This window comes from Gorilla gorilla, chromosome 6, assembly GCF_029281585.2.
Source record: "Gorilla gorilla gorilla isolate KB3781 chromosome 6, NHGRI_mGorGor1-v2.1_pri, whole genome shotgun sequence".
Classification (NCBI taxonomy): domain Eukaryota; kingdom Metazoa; phylum Chordata; class Mammalia; order Primates; family Hominidae; genus Gorilla; species Gorilla gorilla.
The window spans coordinates 44,064,309-44,084,325 of NC_073230.2; the positions used below are offsets into that span (position 1 = coordinate 44,064,309).

At 44.4% G+C, this 20,017-nt stretch overlaps 1 protein-coding gene across 4 annotated transcripts in view; it reads right to left on the minus strand.

Moving 5' to 3' along the window:
- AOAH (acyloxyacyl hydrolase) overlaps positions 1–20,017 on the minus strand; it is a 224,651-nt gene that overhangs the window by 106,763 nt on the left and 97,871 nt on the right. For all 4 annotated transcript variants that reach the window (XM_055347624.2, XM_004045314.4, XM_004045315.4 and 1 more), the window contains 5 exons: positions 18,474–18,533; positions 12,658–12,728; positions 3,455–3,515; positions 1,981–2,051; positions 1,056–1,104 (listed from right to left, as the gene is read on the minus strand). In XM_055347624.2, coding sequence (XP_055203599.1) covers positions 1,056–1,104; positions 1,981–2,051; positions 3,455–3,515; positions 12,658–12,728; positions 18,474–18,533 — 312 coding nt within the window. The remainder of the gene's footprint in view (positions 1–1,055; positions 1,105–1,980; positions 2,052–3,454; positions 3,516–12,657; positions 12,729–18,473; positions 18,534–20,017) is intronic.

The following is a 20,017-nucleotide window of genomic DNA, read 5'->3' on the forward strand; positions in this document are numbered from 1 at the left end:
GCCTGGACTATGAGTGTCCTGAAGAGAGGAAAATATTTACAGAAACTTTTTCTTCTTCATTGAAGCAGATAAATTAAGCAACTCTTTAGAGGCAATTTAGATAATTTATTTAGGTAGGTGTGAAGATAATTGCAGTTTTTGCCGTTAATTACAAAAACTGCAATTACTTTTGCACCAACATAATATCTTGAAGTTAGGGAATCTTAAGCTTCAGGGCCCATCACAGCCCCTACCCATGTGAGTACTGGGAGTGATTGGGAGCAACAGAGTATTCTAGGTGGAGAGGGGAGGCCAGGACATGTTTCCATGTAAACAGCTCTGGTAAACCAGAAACGAGATCTCAAAAGAAAGGGAACTGAATTTCTGAGACTCCAGGAATTTGTTAAGATTTCTGTGATTGTTTTAAAAATTATTCATTTTCCTATTTGATTTTGTATTTTTAAGTAGATATTCTTTTTTCATGAGGAACCCTCAAATCTTGTAAGCTTAACACCCCACAAACTTGAGTCTGTTGCTGTGTTAGTTTGGCTTTCCTCTTTTCTTCCCTTTTCTTTCCCTGGGAGCTGCAAATCCATTATTCATAGGAAACTAGGACACCAGCATTAAATGCCTCAAGGTGTGAGTGGTCGGGTAAATACTGAGTAATTTCTGCTCTGCCTGGCTAGGCTTATGAAACAGAAAAAAAAAAAAAATGGCTGCAACGAAATAAGGACAGCATGTGGTTTGCTCCAACAGCTGTGTGGGTTGCTGTAAAACTTTGTTAACACCACTCTTCATTTAATTTCACACTGTTCAAAACAGTATAAAGGGATTAGATGTGGGTGACCTTAAGCAAGGCTTAAAGGGGCCATGACTGAGAAAGCCTCAACTCTCATGACATCGTTGACACTCTTCATGCATCATCAGGATTCTATACCCCTCTTCTAAGCAGCAGGAAAAGAGTTGCTTTAGGCTGTCATAGTCTTCCCTGGATCTAACTAAAGCAAATATGTGATGAGCTTTAGGGGAGGGAGGAACAAAGGAGAATGGGGTTCAAGCTGAATTTAGTTGCTTACCCAAATGCCATTACAGTTTGAATCCTGATGGACATCCCAGTTGTTCGGCCTAAGAAAAAAACATTAACATTGGTCTTTGACATATGCTTGTCTCTCAGTGGATGTCAGTTTCATGCATGAATGAATGAATGAATGAATGCTACACAAAGTGCCATGGAGAGACAACAGCATTCTTCATGGAATAGCATCACATCCCATTGTGTGTTGTGACATCAGAAGCCTCCATTCAGCTTCCTTGCTTTAACCTTGGTTTGGGATATTTGCCGGAAGCTCTGGACCAAATCCTGTCTTTTTCAACATTGACTATATTCATGGACCGCATTGTTGTGGAATGGTGCCGATGAACATAATGAACAAATGTGCATCCCATTGTGCCCTTAAATGCCCAAGTAACTGGTTTATTTAATGCTTTGACACTATAGTCACAACAAAGGCGAGGGCTAGCATATCTGTTTTTTGATACCAGAGATGCAATTGAACCTCAGCCCAGGGCTAATGTATGACATGTTTTCCATTCATTAGAGGCTTCTCCTTACTCCCGGAGGGAGAGGCCACTATTTCTGGGCCCAATTCTGCATGGAGAACTGATACAGAAGGCTGGATAAGTGTCTACAATAAGATAATCTGTTCTCTTGATTGTTTTTCCCACTTGACTGTAAGCTCCAGAAGAGGAGGCATATTTCTGTTTTGTTTACCACCCAGCATGATGCAAAGTACTTGGCAAATTGTAGGTCCCTGATAAGCATTTCTCGGACAAATGAACGAATGAATGCCATTCTTTTTTCACTGAGCTTTACTTCAATCGGAACATGAAAATCTCTTCTCTCTGTAAGTGGGAATCCCCTAGGCTGGGGGAAGGAAATGTGCCTCCTGCTTCCTTTTCTGAAGATAATTTTAAAAATCAGCAACCAGCAGAAATAGTTACCTTCTACCTGGGTACGCTGACTCGTCGCTGTCATTACAGTCTCTCCCCCGCCAGTGATAGCCCCGCAGTGTCTGAAATTGAAGAGCACACACAGGAGGGGTTCAGCCCGCTTTGATATTATCCACGAGGAAGGCTAATCAGAGTTGTCTGAATGGCATTGACATCCACAGTTTTTAATTCAGATTCAATCTAGGATCACTAAAGAGCACTAAGAAAATTAAGATTAATATGATAAGACATGCTGTGTGAGTGACATGTAATATAACACTAGGGCCAATAACAGGTGGTAGGGTGTGTGCATGTGTGTGCATATGTGAATGTATGTGTGTGTGTGACATTAAGTGCATGCTTGTATGTGCATGTGTGGGGGTGCATTGTGTGAATGTGAATGTGTCTGTATGGGGGCATGTGTATATGCATGTGTGTGTTTATGTGTATTCATATTGTAGATGTGTGTGCATGTACACACGTGTGTTTGTGTGAATATGTGTTTGCTCATGTATGTGTGTCTACAAGCACCTCCAGAAACAGCAGACCCATCCAACTTCCCAAAAACCCTCTATTAACCATCAGTCCTCTCAGGCTGTAAAACAATTGGCTTATTTGGCCAAATGATTAATTTCACTGGATAATTTAAAAGTCTCTAGCCAAATGGTTAATTATGCAGTTTTAAATATTTGACCTCAATGATGTTAATCAAGAGTTATAATAATGCCAGATAATTTTTATTTCCTCCATTCCCAAGTAGAATATCTGAGATTTCCCAAACTTTTGGGACTTTGTGACATGTTACTTGCTTGTTGGTTTTCACAGAGAATACCCTGACATTTTAACTGTTCTGAATCAAATGCACACACACACACGTTAAAAAGTAAGTTAAAGTAGATTTAAGAAGTTCCAAAATAATTCACAAAACCTTTCAAGGCAACCATAGCCCCCATGGAGACTTCCAGCTGGGAATGGCAACAAAACCAGTCTGGGCCTAAGATTTACTTCAATGCCTTGTGTATCATCACAATGCTACAAAATCCTTAAAAAATATGAAATGGGCTGGGTGCGGTGGCTCATGCCTGTAATCCCAGCACTTTGGGAGGCTGAGGTGGACGGATCACTTGAAGTCAGGAATTTGAGACCAGCCTGGCCAACATGGTGAAACTCTGACTTTACTAAAAATACAAAAACTACCGAGGTGTGGTGGTGCATGCCTGTAATCCCAGCTACTTGGGAGGCACGAGAAGCACTTGAAACCAGTAGGCAGAGGTTGCAGTGAGTGGAGACCATGCCACTGCACTCCAGTCTGGGGGAACAGAGTGAGACTTGGTCTCAAAAAAGAAAAGAAATTGTGAAATGATGTGTTGTTCATCAAATTAATAATGCATTCAAATGAAATTCAGTCTTGTCTTATTAAAGGAAAGAAATTTGTAGGAAGCAATGTGATGTTAGTGAACATCTGGTTATTCCTAACAATACTTACCGGGAAAACGCTGTATTTGTCTGAATCCACATCTTTGAATGGCACAGACTGTTCTATAGCTCTAGGAAAAAGAAAACAAAACAATCGGTGAGCTAAGAAAAAAAGTAACAGTGTTGGTGAAAACAAATAGACATTTTCTGATACAGCTCTGTTGAGTTTATGCCACAGAGGGCCATTCTAAACAGAAAATTAAGATCCTGTGTGGTGTCAGACAGAGCCAGCAAAACTTTGCCAATCTCTGCTCTTTACCCAACAGAACTGTTTTCTGTCTGATATTAACTTGGCCTGTATGAGGAAGTGAAATAATTGAAGTGAAATTTTAAAGGGCAAGGGGTATTGATGTTGAGATTCCCAGGAAATATGAGACTGCACTTTGAGTTCAGTCAATGAACTCAGCACTACAAATTGAATTTTTGCCATTTTGCACATTCTGTTATAGAAATCTTTTCTTAAAATTTTACTTTTTTCAATCACTTATCCTGAGAATCTTGACCATTTAGCTGATATTAGCTGGCAACTTTCACTCCCTTTCATGAGTCTTGGAAACCAAGGACCCTGATGTGATGACGAAATAAATTGATGCCAAAGCCATGGACATCCCATGAGGGAGGATTTCCCCTGTGGAATCCTCACCACCAGACTTTTCCCAGCTTCTCAATGTCAAAGACTGCCTTGGGTTTAGAAAATCACTTACAGAGTAGCAGAATAATGCAGTCATATGGCAATGAGGCAGGAAAATAGGATCTGGAGGCAGGAAACATAAGGCCGATTCACACTTCAGCTATAACAGGAAATATCCTCTCCATAGGGCATACGCTGTAAATGACTTTGTAACTTTACTTCATCCTCTTCATTTACATAGGGCATACCCCAAGTAGACGATATTTAAACTCACAAAAACTCTGTAATAGGGCCTTTGAGCCCCTATTCTCAGGCCTGCTTCTACACTGTGGAGTGCACTTTCATTTTCTATAAATCCCTTCATTCCTTCCTTGCTTTGTGCATTTCATCCAATTCTTTGTTCAAGATGCCAAGAACCTGGACACCCTCCACCATTAATGGCAAGATGAGGCTTTCTTTGGAGCCGAGAATTTACAGTGAGTAACACAACCTTTTATAGGAATCACTAAATGGTCTTTTGAATAAAGAGCATCTCAACAGTTCTGAGAACCTCAAGGCAAATAAATGCAACCCAAGACCATGCAGAGCCTAAATGGCAGCCTGGAGCCTGTCTTATGAACTCTGGGATGGGACAGAAGTTCAGCTTACAGGCTTCTTTGGTCAAACACTGGAGGGCACTGTGCTGGTTATATTAGCTTCTATGGCTCTATAGCCTGTATTCTACTCTATACTTTTGGGGCTGGGAATTTTGCAAAATACACTTACCAGGTTCCCTTGGGAACTGGAGCTGGCACTGGTGGCAAGAGAGAGCAGGAAGAGGAGCGGAGAAGTTGGTTTCCCGCTCTGTCTTTCTCTCTCTGGATGTTCCCTTCAATGACTCTACCTCTAGCCACAGTGGGCCCTCCTGAGGGTCCCAGCACCCGTGGGTGACCCCTTATCCATGGCTCCAGGACTGGCCCACGTGGCCTCTTGTTTTGCCCCCAGCAACCCCGCAGCAAGTGGCCTCCCAAGCCTGAGAACACCAACTCCTCCCTTTTGCTTCTTCTGTCTCCCTAGGGATGCTGGTTCCCTCCTGCAGTCCTCATAACTGGGTGGCCTTGCCTTCCTCTTTTTACTGTTTCAGCCTTTTTAGCACTTTTTAAACTGGTACCTTATATTAAATCCTCCTTGCACAGCTCTGTTTCCTGACTGGACCACTGAGAGGAGGGCCCTGGGATGAGTGAGTGCTGGTTAGGGTAGGGAAAAGTAGGGAGTGTGGGGAGTCAATAGCCACTTAGTGGACCCAGTGAAGAGGGAGCTGCAAGCTGATGTCTCATCACTAGTCCTTCCTACATTCCTGCCCTGGGGGGACAGGGGAGGCTGGATCCCTGAAAGGACAAGGCAGCAGGCTCCCTCTTAGTGTCCCCAAGAAGAATTATCCTTTTGAATTCAAGTGCTCTTGCCAGATACTGAGTTGAGCATGGTGGTTCAGTAAAGACTCCGGAGTCAGTTGGAGTCACTGCTCCATCCACCGCTTCCTCACCAGCTCTGCAATTCTCAGAAGTTTATTTAACCTCCCTGAGCCTCATTTTTAAATCTGTAAAATGTGATTCCTGCCAGGTCCCTCACAGGGTTTATTGGGAGGATTAAGGGAAACCACATGAAAAGCCCCTAGTATTGGTCCTCACAAAGTGCTTGCAGCTGTGATTATGAGTGCCTGCTGTCCGAAAGAGGAAATTCACCTCCCCCTTCCATTTGGGGTGGGGTGGGTTGAACAAGGCCAGAGAGAGAGCCACCAGCAGGAAATTAGAAAGGTTCTATTTGCTGACTCCACACATCCACACTTACAGGAAAAGTGAGAACCAGCCTTGGGGAAGGTGGAAGATTGTCCAGGAACAGTTCAGGTGTGGGCTGTAGCCAAATTCCACCCCCATGATCACCCACACCTTGATTTTCCCATGGTGGGAGCGGAGGGGAATGAAGCTTCCCGAGTGGGCTCAGAGGCTGTGACGCTGCTTTCCCTTACGTAGGAGAGAAGCTAGGGCAAGATCATCCTTGGGATCCTTCCTGCTCTGATGCTCCAGGGTTTCTAGATCCACCCCATCCCTTGTCTACTCTGAACTACGAATGGTTTTCTCTCACTTTAATCATCTGTCAAGAAATGCGGAAAAAGCTTGGACCAAATGACTTGCAGTCATCCAACATCAGTTGTGACTCTTAAGAAAAGTTTTGGAAAAGGCTTTGAAGGTCACATTTTCTGTGAGACCAGGCAGTTTTCCCCATGTATGTATTTGGCCTCTTGGACAGCGTGTATTTTTCTAGTTGAGAAAAGGAAGATAAAGAGAGCAAGAGCAAGAGACAAAGACAGACAGATCAACAGAGACACACAGAGAGAGAGAGAGACAGAAATGACGTAGACCCAAACTGAAAGGAGCCGGGCACATTCCTCAGCCCCGGGCTCAAAACAAACAAGCCCAGTACAAACACCTCCCATCCTCCCATCCCACCACATATCGCCATATATCTCTCAAACTTCCTGAGCCCAGTACAAACACCACCAGGAAAGTCTCCGATAAGGGGACAGCCGTTCAAAGTTTTACTGAAAGAGCGGGAACCAAAAGAATTCCTTTGTTCCCCTGTAACTTTCAGGCTATAAAAAGCAAACACTCGCATTGTTCAGGGCCCTCTTGTATGCTGTGGAATGGAGGGACCAGGTTCGAACTTGTAGTAAAGATCCTTGCCGCTTGGCTTTGACTCTGGACTCTGGTGGTCTTCTTTGGGGAACTAACGGTCTGGGCATAACAAAACAGCCATATTTTCAGCCTGAGAAAGGAAAAGTCCTGTTTGGGCATGTGCCAAAGCTATCCCGTCCCACCTTTGTTATCTTGGGGGTGAGAGTTTGTCCTTGAAAGAAGGAACAAAGAGTGGTCTTTAAGATTGGAAAGCTGATTTATTAACCTTTGTCTGCTTACTTTAAAGGCCCCAAGTGACTGACCAAAGCCATGCATTCTGGACATGAGTGGGTAGACTGGGTACACAAAGTAGCATAAATTGCAACTTGTGTAACCTCCACAATCCCTTCTTCACAGCCCGCTAATCAAAATTTTTTTCAACTTAGCAACAACTTCATTTCATAGCAAAACTTGACATGAACTGATATAGGGCAATTCGTAAACTTTATCATACTTAGTGTGAAAATTCATATATTTCACTCTGAAATATAAATGTGATTGATCAAGAGGTACCAGGGATAGCAGGTGGGTTATGGTATATGCATTATTTATTACTTTACTAGAATATAAAAAACCTGAATTTCAAATCATATCTGGCTCCAAGGCTTCTTGTTTGTTTGTTTTTGTGTTTGTTTTTATAGAGACGGGGTCTTGCTCTGTTGCCCAGGCTGGTCTTTAGCTCCTGACCTTAAGTGTTTGTTCCACTCTGGTCTCCCAAAATGGTGAGATTACAGGCATGAGCCAATGTGCCCGGCAACTCCAAGGTTTTGAATAAGACATTGTTGACTTTTACTAAAAGTTATTTCTGCAGAATTGCATCTGAACTTGATACCTTACGTATCCTTAGAAATATCTAGCTGTATGTTGAAATGTTCATTCATTCATTCCTTCATTCCACAGGCATTTTGGGAGTCCCTGCTGTGTGCTGGGAATCATATTAGATACCAGAGATGAGTACAAGATACAGTTCCTACAGTTCCTGCAATTTAGGAGCTTGACATGGATAAGGAAATTAATGCATCAAAAGATAACTATAGTCCTGGGTGAAAAATGCTGTAAGAGGTTTGTGCATCTAGAGAGGAGAAAAACGTTTCTAACTCTGTATAGCAGAAGAAGTGATCTTAAGGTGAAAGCTAAAGGATGAGACAGCATTTTCAAGGCAAGCAATTGGACTGAGGACAGCATAGTGGGAAGGAAAAGCCACGGGAATTCTTTCAGCGTAGCTCCGGGTTCTGAAATTAGATTCTCTGGGTTTGAATCCCAGTTCTGCTGTCTCCTTGTCAGGTGACCTTATGCAAATTATTTAATCTTTTTGTGCCTCAGTTTTCTCATTTGTAAAGTAGAATCAATATCATTAACTATTTCTTAGATATGGAAAGCACTAGAAAAAAACAAAACAAAACACATGAGCTCTTACTTTATGTGCAATGGGAACCCTGATTGCAAGGGTGGCTCCTCGGGTGGGGCAGCAGGAGTCAGGTGTCTGCTCTCATCATGCTTTGGTTTCTAGAGACATCCCCATCCCAATCCATGGCCCCTCTTCAGATGTTCAGATTTCTGGCCACACGACATTCTCTTCAATGACCATGCAGCCTGGTGTCACCCGCTGCCCCTGCTCTACACCCGCCTGCCACCAGATATCAGGTGAGTGGGCTTGATCCAGGGAGCAATTGTAACTGTGGCTGATTGTTATTAATGACACAGTATTGAGCTATTCAAGTTCAAACTCCCTAAAATTATTTCATGAAACTGGGGCATTATGACAAAAGAAAAATGGTGAGAATGAATCTCCATGTGTGCCTGCCTCACATGTGAGACTCAGGTAGCTCTCGAGGGCCGGGCGTGGGTTGGTTGCGTATGTGGGTGGATGTGTTATCAAATGAAATGAGAACAGAGAAGCCATGGAAGGGCACACCTGCCTATAGACGTGGCTCAGCTTGGAGGTGGGGGCAGGACCGATGTGGGTGGAAGGAGCAGGGTATGGGGAAGGAGGAGGCTAAAAAGGAAAAAAAATAGCATTGAATTAACACAATCGACAAGGGATAGGATGGTTTGCACATATTTATGTGAAATAATATGGGGGTTTCTGCATATAGACATTAAATAAAAAGAATAGATTTTTAAAAAAAGGGGATCCTCCTGACTTACTACTGTTGAAGTTGAAGTAAAATACAGACAGTGTGTAGGCACTATGTATCCTGATTAAAACAGAACACCAAAAAACTTGATCACTCCATGGTCATAGCCTGATAGCTACACATTTGTTTTCCTGGTAAAGTGGTGCTTTTCCTTCATGTATTCCCTCATTTATTCATTGAGCTCCTCCTGCTAAGAAATGGGATCCCTGCTCTCCAGGAGCTTATGGGTGATGTGGGAGACCAGCAAGGAAGCAGGGATTGAAGAATGGGATAAGGCAGAGCAGGCACTAGGGAGCTGGGGGCACTGAAGAGGAGCCAGGAGCACCCAGGAGGGCTGTGCAAGCGACTGAAAGTAACCTGGGAGCTGGAACGCGTCCCTGGGGTGGAGACACCTCAAATGAATTTTGAAAGCATTAGACCGAATGGGACGGAGGGCAGGGAGAGTCACTGGGCAGGTAAGGCATTCCTCCTGGGGGAATTTTATCAAAGAAATATGCCACAGAAGACACGCAGGTCTTGTCTCTACCACGTGAGGACTCCGTGCTAGTGGGTCAGGCATTTAAAACCTACTTGTTCCTCTAAAGTGTAGGGCTAAGAGTTGAGGGGTCAATGGAAAGCAAACTGTTGGATTCAAAGGTCAGATTCATCCATTACCGGATCTGTGACCTTGCACAAATGATTTTACCTCTTTAGAAAGGAGAAAATAATGGTGCTGACCTTAAATGGTTGGATTTACAACAGTTTTTGGTGCATAGACAGCACCAGATAACTTTTAGTTATCAATATTTTTACTGAACCACAGATGGCTTTGAAGAATACATGAGACTGCATTTATATGTATACGTGCTTTTTAAGTTGTAAAGCACTGAACCAGTTGTGACCTGCTGCATATGACACTTGAAACACAGTGATTTTTTAGAAAGAAGGAAAACACAGATTTTGCTTTTTCATAAAAGAATAATTTTCCCTTTCAAATTGGACCAAGAAAATCCCTGGCCACTGATGCTCTTGAATTCAATTTTTCAAAGGTGGTTCAATTGAAGAGTTGTCGCTTTGACCCTGTTGCGTCCTGCTGGCCCACATCTAACACAGAAAATACAATAATGCATTCAGCAAGGAGGGGGCAGGGGTCTCGATTTAATGGGAGCTAGGCATGATGACATGATTGGGGGCCTGGGGAGCTAGCTGCATCTCAGTCTTCCAGCATCTTCTTTCATGTCTGATATCTGCCCCCTACTCCCCATGTCCTGATGCTCTCTGGATTCATCCCCAGTCATGAAAAGGGGTGTTGCTAGCACTTCTGGGACCTGCAATGGCACTTTACATAGCTGGCTTGCAGGGGCTTATGCCAGAAGATTGGCTAGGAAGAGTTTTTAACTGTTTAACTCTTGGATCTCTCTAAGAGGCTCCAAATGTGGGTCTGAATCATAGCCTCCTCCTGTCCCTGGATATTATTACAACAGATGAGAGATGTTCAGTGGACTTAGTACTCATGAAGCTCGTGAGATGAAGGCTGGCAGAACAAGGAAAAGTGTCTTTGTTAGGGGTTGAATTGTGTTCATGAAAAAAATATGAAGTCCTAACCCCTGGTATCTACGAATGTGACCTTATTTGGAAACAGGGTCTTTACAAGTGTAATCAAGTTAAGATGAGGGCATTAGGGCAGACCCTCATCCAATATGAGTGGTGTCCTTGTAGAAGGAAACGACAGGCACCCAGGGAAGATGGCCAAATATGAAGATGAAGCAGAGACTGGAGCGATGCAGCTGCAAGGCAAGGTATGCCAACGCCTCACGGCCACCATTGGAAGCTAGGGAGAGACAGAAGGGATCCAACTAGAATCTTAGAAGGAGCGTGGCCCTGCTGCCATTTTGGCTCTGGACTTCTGACCTCCAGAACTGAGAGAGAATTAATTTCTGTTGTTCTAAGCCACCCAGTTTGTGGTGTTTTGTAACCGCAGACATAGGAAACTATAGCTTCTCAGTCCAGGTGTGCAGCCTGACTCTCACCTCTGTGTGTTCTCAGCCATCCACAAGGCTGAACTAGCACAGGCTAAAGTAATAGGAGCTCCTGCGGGAGAGGAAGAGTAAAAGAAGCAGGGGCTGGGGCAGATGGTGTGGTTAAATAAATATCTCACGGCTAAAGAACATTATTCTGAGTCATTAAAGCATCACTTGTATGTGTAGCATTCGCAGTCTTGCACCTGTACTAGAAGGCGAGCAATGGGGTGGACATGGACACCCAGGAGTCTAAGTGTGGGGTCTAATGGCCTAAGAATTCCCTGGAAAATTTCCAGGAAAACACAGCACTCCCCCACCAGGTTTGGGGCCAAGGAATCTGGATTTTAAAACGTTTCAAGATGATTCTGAGACATAGGCATAATTTAGTTTATACTTTAATTTTAGATGTGGGGAAGCTGAGGCTCAGAGACATTAAGTGGCCCAAGTTCTCAAAGTCAGCTCAAGAAGCAGCATTGCAAAGAAGTCAAGAATATGTATATTCCCAAAGAACACATGAGATCAAATGCACCTGGGGGTGTATCTTGGGTCCTCAGTGGCCCAGCAGAAGTTACTTTTTAAGGCTCAGTTGCTTTCTCTGTGAAATGGGAATAATAATAACCCTTACCTCATTTTATTGTTGTGAGAACTAAGTGAGGAAACGTATCGAAAGTTCAGCATCTGGCACCTGGAACAGCGCCCATAAACCTGATAGCAGCAAAGCAGCAGTGGTCATATTAGAAGTAGCTTAGTGGGATGGGCCTGGTGGCTCACGCCTGTAATCCCAGCACTTTGGGAGGCTGAGGTGGGTGGATCACTTGAGGTCAGGAGTTCAAGACCAGCCTGGCCAAAGTGGTGAAACCCCGTCTCTACTAAAAATACAAACAATTAGCTGGGGCATGGTGGTGGGCGCCTGTAATCCCAGCTACTAGGGTGGCTGAGGCAGGAGAATTGCTTGACCATGGCAGGCAGAGGTTGCAGTGAGCCATGATCATGCCATTGCACTCCAGCCTGGGCAACAAGAGCGACACTCCATCTCAAAAAAAAAAAAAAAAAAAAAAAAAAAGAAGTAGCTTAGTGGAGGGTAGACCCCATGCTATTTTGCCTCTGAGTCCAATGCCCTCTCAAGACATGGTTTCACCCTTTAATGTTTTGAACAGCAGTTACTACGATGCCTAGCATAACCCCAGACTCAAAGTGGAGCTGGAATATGGACAGGAGGGTGTGGGAATTCTGGACAGTGTCTCTGCATTCACAACCCTATTCCTATGTATCTGAGCCAGATTTTTCATGTAATAGTTTGGGCGCTGTGAAAACACAGTCCCTGTCCAGCCTTGTGAGTGTCTTGCACTAAAGATGCTCAGAGTCTTCTCCATGCCCAGTTGCCCACCCTGGTCCATAGTTCACATGCAGGGAGGGGCTGTTTCCAGGTGTAGTGCAGTGGGCACCTCGCTGGCAGGCACTTGCCGGCAGTGAGCCTCACTGCGGGCTGCATTCTAGCCTGGGGAACAGATCAGCTTTGAGATGCAAAGATGCTGGCATTCAGTATATTTCCCAAACGATTTTCTTCAGAGCTCATTTGTCTTTTGGTTTCTGTGCAATGTTTTGAGAAAGAAACACTCTCACCTTCAGGGATGTCTTTTAAGTGTGAAGATCATTTTAGTCATTAGAAAAGGGGGACAAGCAAAGACGTTATTACATGCTAGTGTTCAGGAAGGTAGAAATTGTATACATACAATTTAATTTTCTGGCAGATCTTGGCCAAAACCGGGAGTGAACAAATGTCAGAACCACTTCTAGAATATTTCTGGGGAGAAAAAAAAAAAAACAAAAAGAGAGTTGTTTAGTTTAAGGAGTGGTTCCCCACCTTCTAAGGGCCCCTCTGAACTTGAGGTTTCTGGATCCTCCTTCCTCTAGAATCCAGCCCATTTCACCTCTCTAAATTTACCTCTTGTTCCTGTCCCCACCATCCATATCCATGCCACTGCCTGTGCCTTTGTCCATCGGGCTCCTCAGCCCGAAGCCTTCCCTCCTTCTCTTCCAGCCAGCTCTTCCCAGCTTCCCAGCCACCCTCACTCTCCACCTTGTTCCAGGAGGGTCCAGCAACAGCATTCTTCTACCCAGGTGCTTTAAAAATAAAGAAGATTTTCAAACAAAATAATTCCATCTCATTATGGAAATAAAAACTAAAGGGAGAGACCAATCTGGGGTCTGGGAGGAAGGAAGGTCCCTTCCCCCGCAGAGGAGAGAGGTGCACAGACCAAGCCCCTTGTGCTTCTTGAGCTGTGGGGTTCCAGACAGCAATTTCTATGAGGCTCCAGATGTGGGCTACACTAAAAGCCCTGACGTTTTACCAAGCAGTGCTTTTAGAAACGTTGCAGTTTCCACAATGTTTTCCTCAACTTAAAGAAAGAGAAGACAATAGGGTAGAAAAGTTAGGCACCAGCACTTATCAAGGAAGGGAGAGAGACAGTGGATTCCTGCCAGCCCTGAGTCCTTCGAATGGCTATGAGGAGTGTTATGGGCATTGGCGATATTTGACCCTGGCAAGAGAGAATCAGCAACCATTTCAGAATATAAATGAGGTACTTAAGGATTTTTGAGATGCCTGCCCAGCTTTCTAGGAGGAGAAATAATCCTGACTGGTGGCCCAGCTCCATGTAAGATGTGGAGACAAAGAGGCTGTCCTTGTCCTCAGCTCACCGTGGAGTGGAGGGCATGGGTGGAGGCCCCAGCTCCGGGCATACCCTGTGGGGTCTGCAGAGGCCAAGGCACTAGCACGTGTCTCTAGGAACCTGGAGGAGAATGCAGATGACCCTGCAGTGAGGTGGGATAGAGGCAGGTTGGGAGGAAGAGAGATGGCCTGAGGCTTTGTGACTCAGTGCGGGCCACAGCCTTGCTAGAGATGCACATCCTTGCCTTCCACATCCCCACCTCAGGGCTGCTGAATTGAAAACCCTGGTGTGGGTCGTGGCAGCCTATGTCTTCATAGCCCTCCAAGTCATTCTGGTGCCCACTAAGGCTTGACAACCACTGCTCTAGGTCCGTGTCACTCAACGTGTGATCACAGATGAGGAGTATTGATGCCACCTGGGAGCTTTCAGAGATGCAGAGTCTTGGGCCCTGCTGCATACCTACAAAATCAGAATCTGCATTTTAACAACGTCCCCAGGATGCACACTAAAGCTGAAGTAGCCTGGCTCCCGGCAGAGGGAGTGCCCGAGCAGTGCTGTGGAGGTATGAGAAAGCTTGGTGTCTTAGAGGAATGCCAAACATTCCCACCTGGAGGGAGAATCAGAATGGCAGAATGCAGTGAACCATGGAAGGAAGGAGACAGGACAGGGAGCAGGGGCCTGGAGTGCAGCACTACATGTTACCCTGAGGACTGTGGGGAAGCCGTGGAGGTGTCAGGCAGAGGAATCACATTTGCGTTTCGGAAAGATGTCTCTAAGCATGGGAAGATGGCCTGGAGAAGGATCATTTGAGATAAGAGACCCCAAGGCCCTATCTCAGGGTTTCAAACCTCGGTGCTATTGCCATGTTGAGCCGATAATAATTCAGTCTTTGCTGTGTGGGCTGCCCTGTGCACTGTGAGATGCTGGGCAGCATCTCTGGCCTGTGACCCCCAGATGCCCACCGCACAAATCTGCCTCCAGACATTGCCAAATCTGCCTCCAGACACTGCCAAATGTCCCCAGGGTGGGAGCAAGGGGCAATATTGCCACCAGTTGGGAAGCACTGATGGGAAACAGGGCGGAGGAGGGTGATGGTGTGAAGAAGGGGTGGTTAGAAGGGTGATTCCAGAGACTTAGTAGCTGACTAAGATCAGGATTGTGGACACACTGCAAAACAACCATCAGCATAAGCTTCTACTAAGGTAGGAGACCACCCCTCATATTGTCTTATGTCCAATTTCTGCCTCCAAAGAAAGAAAAAGTAAAACCTCAAACGCAGAAATGAAATCCACAAGCAGACAGCTCGGCGCCACACCCTGGGCCTGGTAGTTAAAGATTGATCCCTGACCTAATCGGTTATGTTATCTATAGATTACAGACATTATATAGAAAAACACTGTGAAAATCCCTATCCTGTTTTGTTCCGATCTAATTACCAGTGCATGCAGCCCCCAGTCACGTACCCCCTGCTTGCTCAATCGATCACGACCCTCTCACGCGCATCACTTTAGAGTTGTGAGCTCTTAAAAGGGACAGGAATTGCTTACTCGGGGAGCTCGGCTCTTGAGACAGGAGTCTTGCCGATGCCCCTGGCCGAATAAATCCCTTCCTTCTTTAACTCGGTGTCTGAGGAGTTTTGTTCGCGGCTTGTCCTGCTACACTACAACATTGACAGCACTTCGGAAGTACAGACACTATCTGAGATCCAGAGTCCAAAGTCAGGTTGCATTTGAATGTTTGAGGTACTTTTAATATTCAGTTTAGTCTGAAGGCCTTGGTCTAATTCTCCTAACAACAGTCTAGATTTTAACACTGGTAATAGCAAACTATTAAAAATTGATATGAACAGTTTTATAATTACTAGACAAAAGGTGCAATAGAATACTATTCTATAATTGCATAGCTGTTTGCTGTCAAAATTCAGCCTGACGGCTGCAGCTGTCTTTGCCATTCATTGTGTAGAAATTGGGGTTAAGTGGGTGGCAGATGATATAGGGGCCCCTAGAATTCCTCCTGGTTAGACTGAGGTTTTGATTATCTGGTCTTTTCATTACATAGCATGGGAAAGACCACCCTTCTCTTACAAAGAGAACTGAGATGGGCCCCGAGCAACATTGTATGAGTCTTGCTTGCCTATTTGCCAGCCTCCTCCTTTCAATTTGAACTTTGCTAGATAGAGACAAAATGTGGGCTGTTATTAACTCAGCAATACATTTAAAATATTGCAACTGGCTGCATCTAATCCCATCTAAAATGAGAGTCTCAAATCAGGGCTGTCCCTGGGGACAGGAGTCATGCAGCATCTTTGCTTTGCAATCCATTTAACCAGCTTCCTGAGCTTCCCCATGCACCAGGATGTCAAATGAATGCAGAACAACAAACAGGGGTTGAATAAAGAAAAATGGGCTGAATGGGGTAAATGGAAGGTCAAAGTGGGAGAGTCATCACTCTTCTGTACACAGCCAAGCTGAAACTGAATTTCTGTGTGGAAAAGTGCCTTTCAACCCTTGTTGTGTATTATATTACCTGGGTTTAATTGGTCTAGGGTGGGGTTTGGACCTCAGCAATTTTTATAGGCTTCCCAGATGATTCTATTGAGCGGGTGGGTTTGTGACCAGGGCTGTCATTTGTAACTGCACAGGTTGTCCACTGTACGATCCCAATATCCACATAGCCTGTGACATAAATGGTGCTCCCCAAAGTTTAGTACTAAGGAGGCCTTGTTGAAAGCTACTGGCCTAGTAGAAAGGGTACTGAATGTGGAGATAGCTAGCTCTGGATTTAAATGTGGGGTTTCTCACCTACTAGCTATGTGGGGTGAGCACATAACCTAACCTACCTGAGACTCAGTACTCTCATCTGTAAAATGTGGCTGATGACAAAAATACTCTATCTACGTGAGAATTAAATGATTCCATAACTCAGGTGCTCTTAGATGCTCGATGCTCTGCCAGATCCCTGAAAAGTTCCCTCTAGGATCCTCTCATGGCCTCATTGCGATCCAGGCTTTATCTGGAATGTTTGATTTCCTTCAATAATGCATAACTGTTTTCAAGTCTGAATTCTCACCAACTGATAGGCTGTGCTGAAATGATATGGAACCTACTGAGTGCAGCTTTCTGTACCCTGGCCAGGTCTGAAGTTATATCAGCCATCACAGTGGAATTAATTACTCTCCGAGCAGTTTTTTCAGACACACTTATTTGCATTTTCTGTTTATTTTTGCCTTGATAGCTGTAATCTGGAGAGCAAATAAATTGGTGGAGGTTTCAGAAGAGTATTTTTATTGTTGAATTGTTCAGTAGAATTTTTTTTTCACTTCTCGCGAGTAATTATTGGAATCCTGCCCCGTGAATTATGCTTGCGATTCTGGTGACAGAAGTAAAAAAATTGTAAAATCCTAATTAGGAGTTAATGCCAAGGCAGTTTTTGCTACTGAAGTAAACAATGCCTGGAGAATACGTTTTTAGGGGTGTGCTCAGAAGAATAAAATACCAATTGTATTGTTCTCCATTTCTGCTCAGAGTTCTGAAGGGGGTGGTCAAGAGTTTCCTGTGGTCTTTTAATATCTTATTCAACAACTTAAGCAAATTAGCTCAACGGGCTACTGTTGGCCCTTAATTATTCACTGAATTAAATAATAATTGTCAATGCAGACATTGTGATTGATTAATCAGTTATGTAGAAATGCCTACATATCGCCTGTCACTTAACATGTATTTATTGGCCTTGTTCATCAAAACCCATAGGCCCTCCATGAGCAGAGTTGCCAGATAAAATATTACACTAGATATACTAAAACACTATTCGTTGTTTATCTGAAATTCAAATTTAACTGGGCATCCCATATTTTTACTTGCGAAATCTGGCAAGCCTAGCCATGAGGGATTTTCCTCCCCTTTATTTCTATGTTGCCAAATGAATAATACCTCAAATGTAGTGTATCAAGGTGAATGATGAGCTAGCCAGCAGGGAGAAGCCAAGGACGAGGTCTTTGCCCTCCCATTGCCCATTGCTGATGGATGCTTCCTTACTGCCAGTATCTTTGGCATTGAGGATAATGTCGTGCTTTAAAGATCTACTTTTCTGCTTCCTTTTCAAATGGGCTGATTTGCAACCAGGGCCTAAGTCAAATACGTAAGCCTGCGAGAACTGATCTGAAATAAATATTCTATCTGTTGAACGAGAGTGTTATTACACAGAGGACAAATTAAGGAAACATGAATAAAAATTATGATAACTTTAACTCACATGTATTGAGGACTTGGTAAGTCCTAGCCAAGATCCCAGATGCTCTCTGCACTCTCAACTCTATCAGTACTGACACTGGAGGACGCTATTATCATCTTTGTCTTACAGACAAGAAAACTGGGGCTCAGTGAAGTTGAGCACCGTGCTTAAGGTCACATTTTTAGAAAGTGGAGAAGCAGGAGGATACAGCCTCCTCCAAGATGGTCTACTGGAAAGCAGCAGTTCTCAACTGGGGGTGATTTTGCCTTCCAGGGGACATTTGGCAATGCTGCGAGGCATTTTTTGGTTGTTGTGACTGGGGAGGGGTGGATGGTGGTGCTGCTGGCATCTAGTAGGTAGAGGCCAGGGTTGCTGCTGAACACCCTAGAAAGCCCAGGACAGCCTGCACAACAAAGGATTATTCTGCCCCAGGTGTCAGCAGTGCCGAGGCTGAAAAACCACACTGTAGTGAGAAGACAGGAAACACAAGTGGAAGCAGTTCACATTCCTACTTCCATCCCCACGTAGCTATGGCATGTTGCAGGCTTATATCCGGAGTAGTCCTTGCCTTTGGGATGTGAAAGCCGGGGCCAGTGAGAGAGGACATGCCAAGGAAAAGGCTGGCGTTCTACGTGCTTAGTGCTTACCAGAATCGGGGACTTCTTGACAATTTGTCTTGCCTTCTGTAGTGTAAATTTCCATGTCTCCTATAAAAACAAAGTTAGAGAACATTACAACTCATGTTTTATCTTTTCTTCCTACATCTTTTCTAAAATTAGGATATTTAAAGTCCATAAGTTTTCAATAAATGAACCACTCCATAAATGTGTAATAAAATAATTCACAAGAAGGCAATTCCACATTAATAGCTCTTTTTATTTTGGGCTTTGCTTTGTGTCAGATGCAGTGCTAAGCACTTTGGAAACATTATCTTATTTACTCTTCAAACAGCCCTGTGAGATATGACCATTTCATAGATGAGGAAACCGAGATGCAGAAAAGCTAAGAGATCTCATAGGGTCTGGCAGAGGGGCAATCTGAACCTCTGCTTCCTGACCCTTCTGCTACGCTGATCTCCATAAGCAACTTATCCTGGTGTCTAAAACCCCCCAGCAGGAGGCTGTCAACAGCCTACTTGAGTGCCTTGTGCTTTGGCAGTGAAGAATGGCTGATTGTCGCCGTGCAAGCTAACACCTCATCTCTCAGTCACCTCCTCTTCCCCTGGTTGGAGATCTCCTGTCCTCTTTCAACCATTTTGAGAGCATCTAAGTGCATCTTCCAAGGGTACACACATTGCGAATATAAAGAGTTAGCTCATTACTACCAGTAATGATTGCTGTGAAACTCCAAAGAACACTGTGTTTGTCTATTTGTGGAGGGGTGGGAGAAGAGTAACCCTGGGCTGGGTGGGGAGGAGGAGGGTTTTCTCTCAGCACTACTTCCCAGAGCTTTCAAACCCAACTGAATGTGCATGTCCTGGCCCTGCCAAATCCCTCCTGGGCCTGCTACCTGTACAGCCTTGAAGTAATCTGCTCAACAATTGGAAAGCTCTGTCTGCTGGCTGCTAAGAGTGCGTGTTGATGACTCAAGAGGAAAAGATGCTCTTCAGGTGGGTTTGGTTGCCAGGATGCCCTGCTACGGTGTATGTTTCTTAAAATATTGAAAGGCTACTGTGCCAGTTGGTGAACAGCTGTGTCCCTAAGCCCCTGAGAGTCCTCCACTCTTGCTCTGACCACCCAGCCTCTTCCTTGGACTCTCCCAGGCCTCCTTGTGATCCGTCAACTATGGGGCCACTGTGATAGTCCCACCCAGTGGGCATCTGCAGGCTGTGCTCCAACTGCACCCAGTATCCATTCTGATTAGTTGGCAGTAGGCCAAAAGAGCTGATCCCAATCTTCACTTTTAAAACATGACATCTTTAATACAAAAGCTGCTTAGAGAATGACCCCATTCAAAAACTGACCTCATTAAATGCACTTTTGGCCTTTTCTGGAAATTCTAGCAAACCCTAAAATTCTCCTATTGTATAAATTAAGAATCTCTGGCATAGTCAGTGTAACAGACACCAGATTTTCATGCAAACTATTCTTATGGTGACTTTGTGGCTACTTTTATCAGCAAAGAGCTCATTCCCCATATTTTAAAATGTGAAGGTGGTAGTCCTCTGCCTCAATCATGTGCTCCTGCTTCT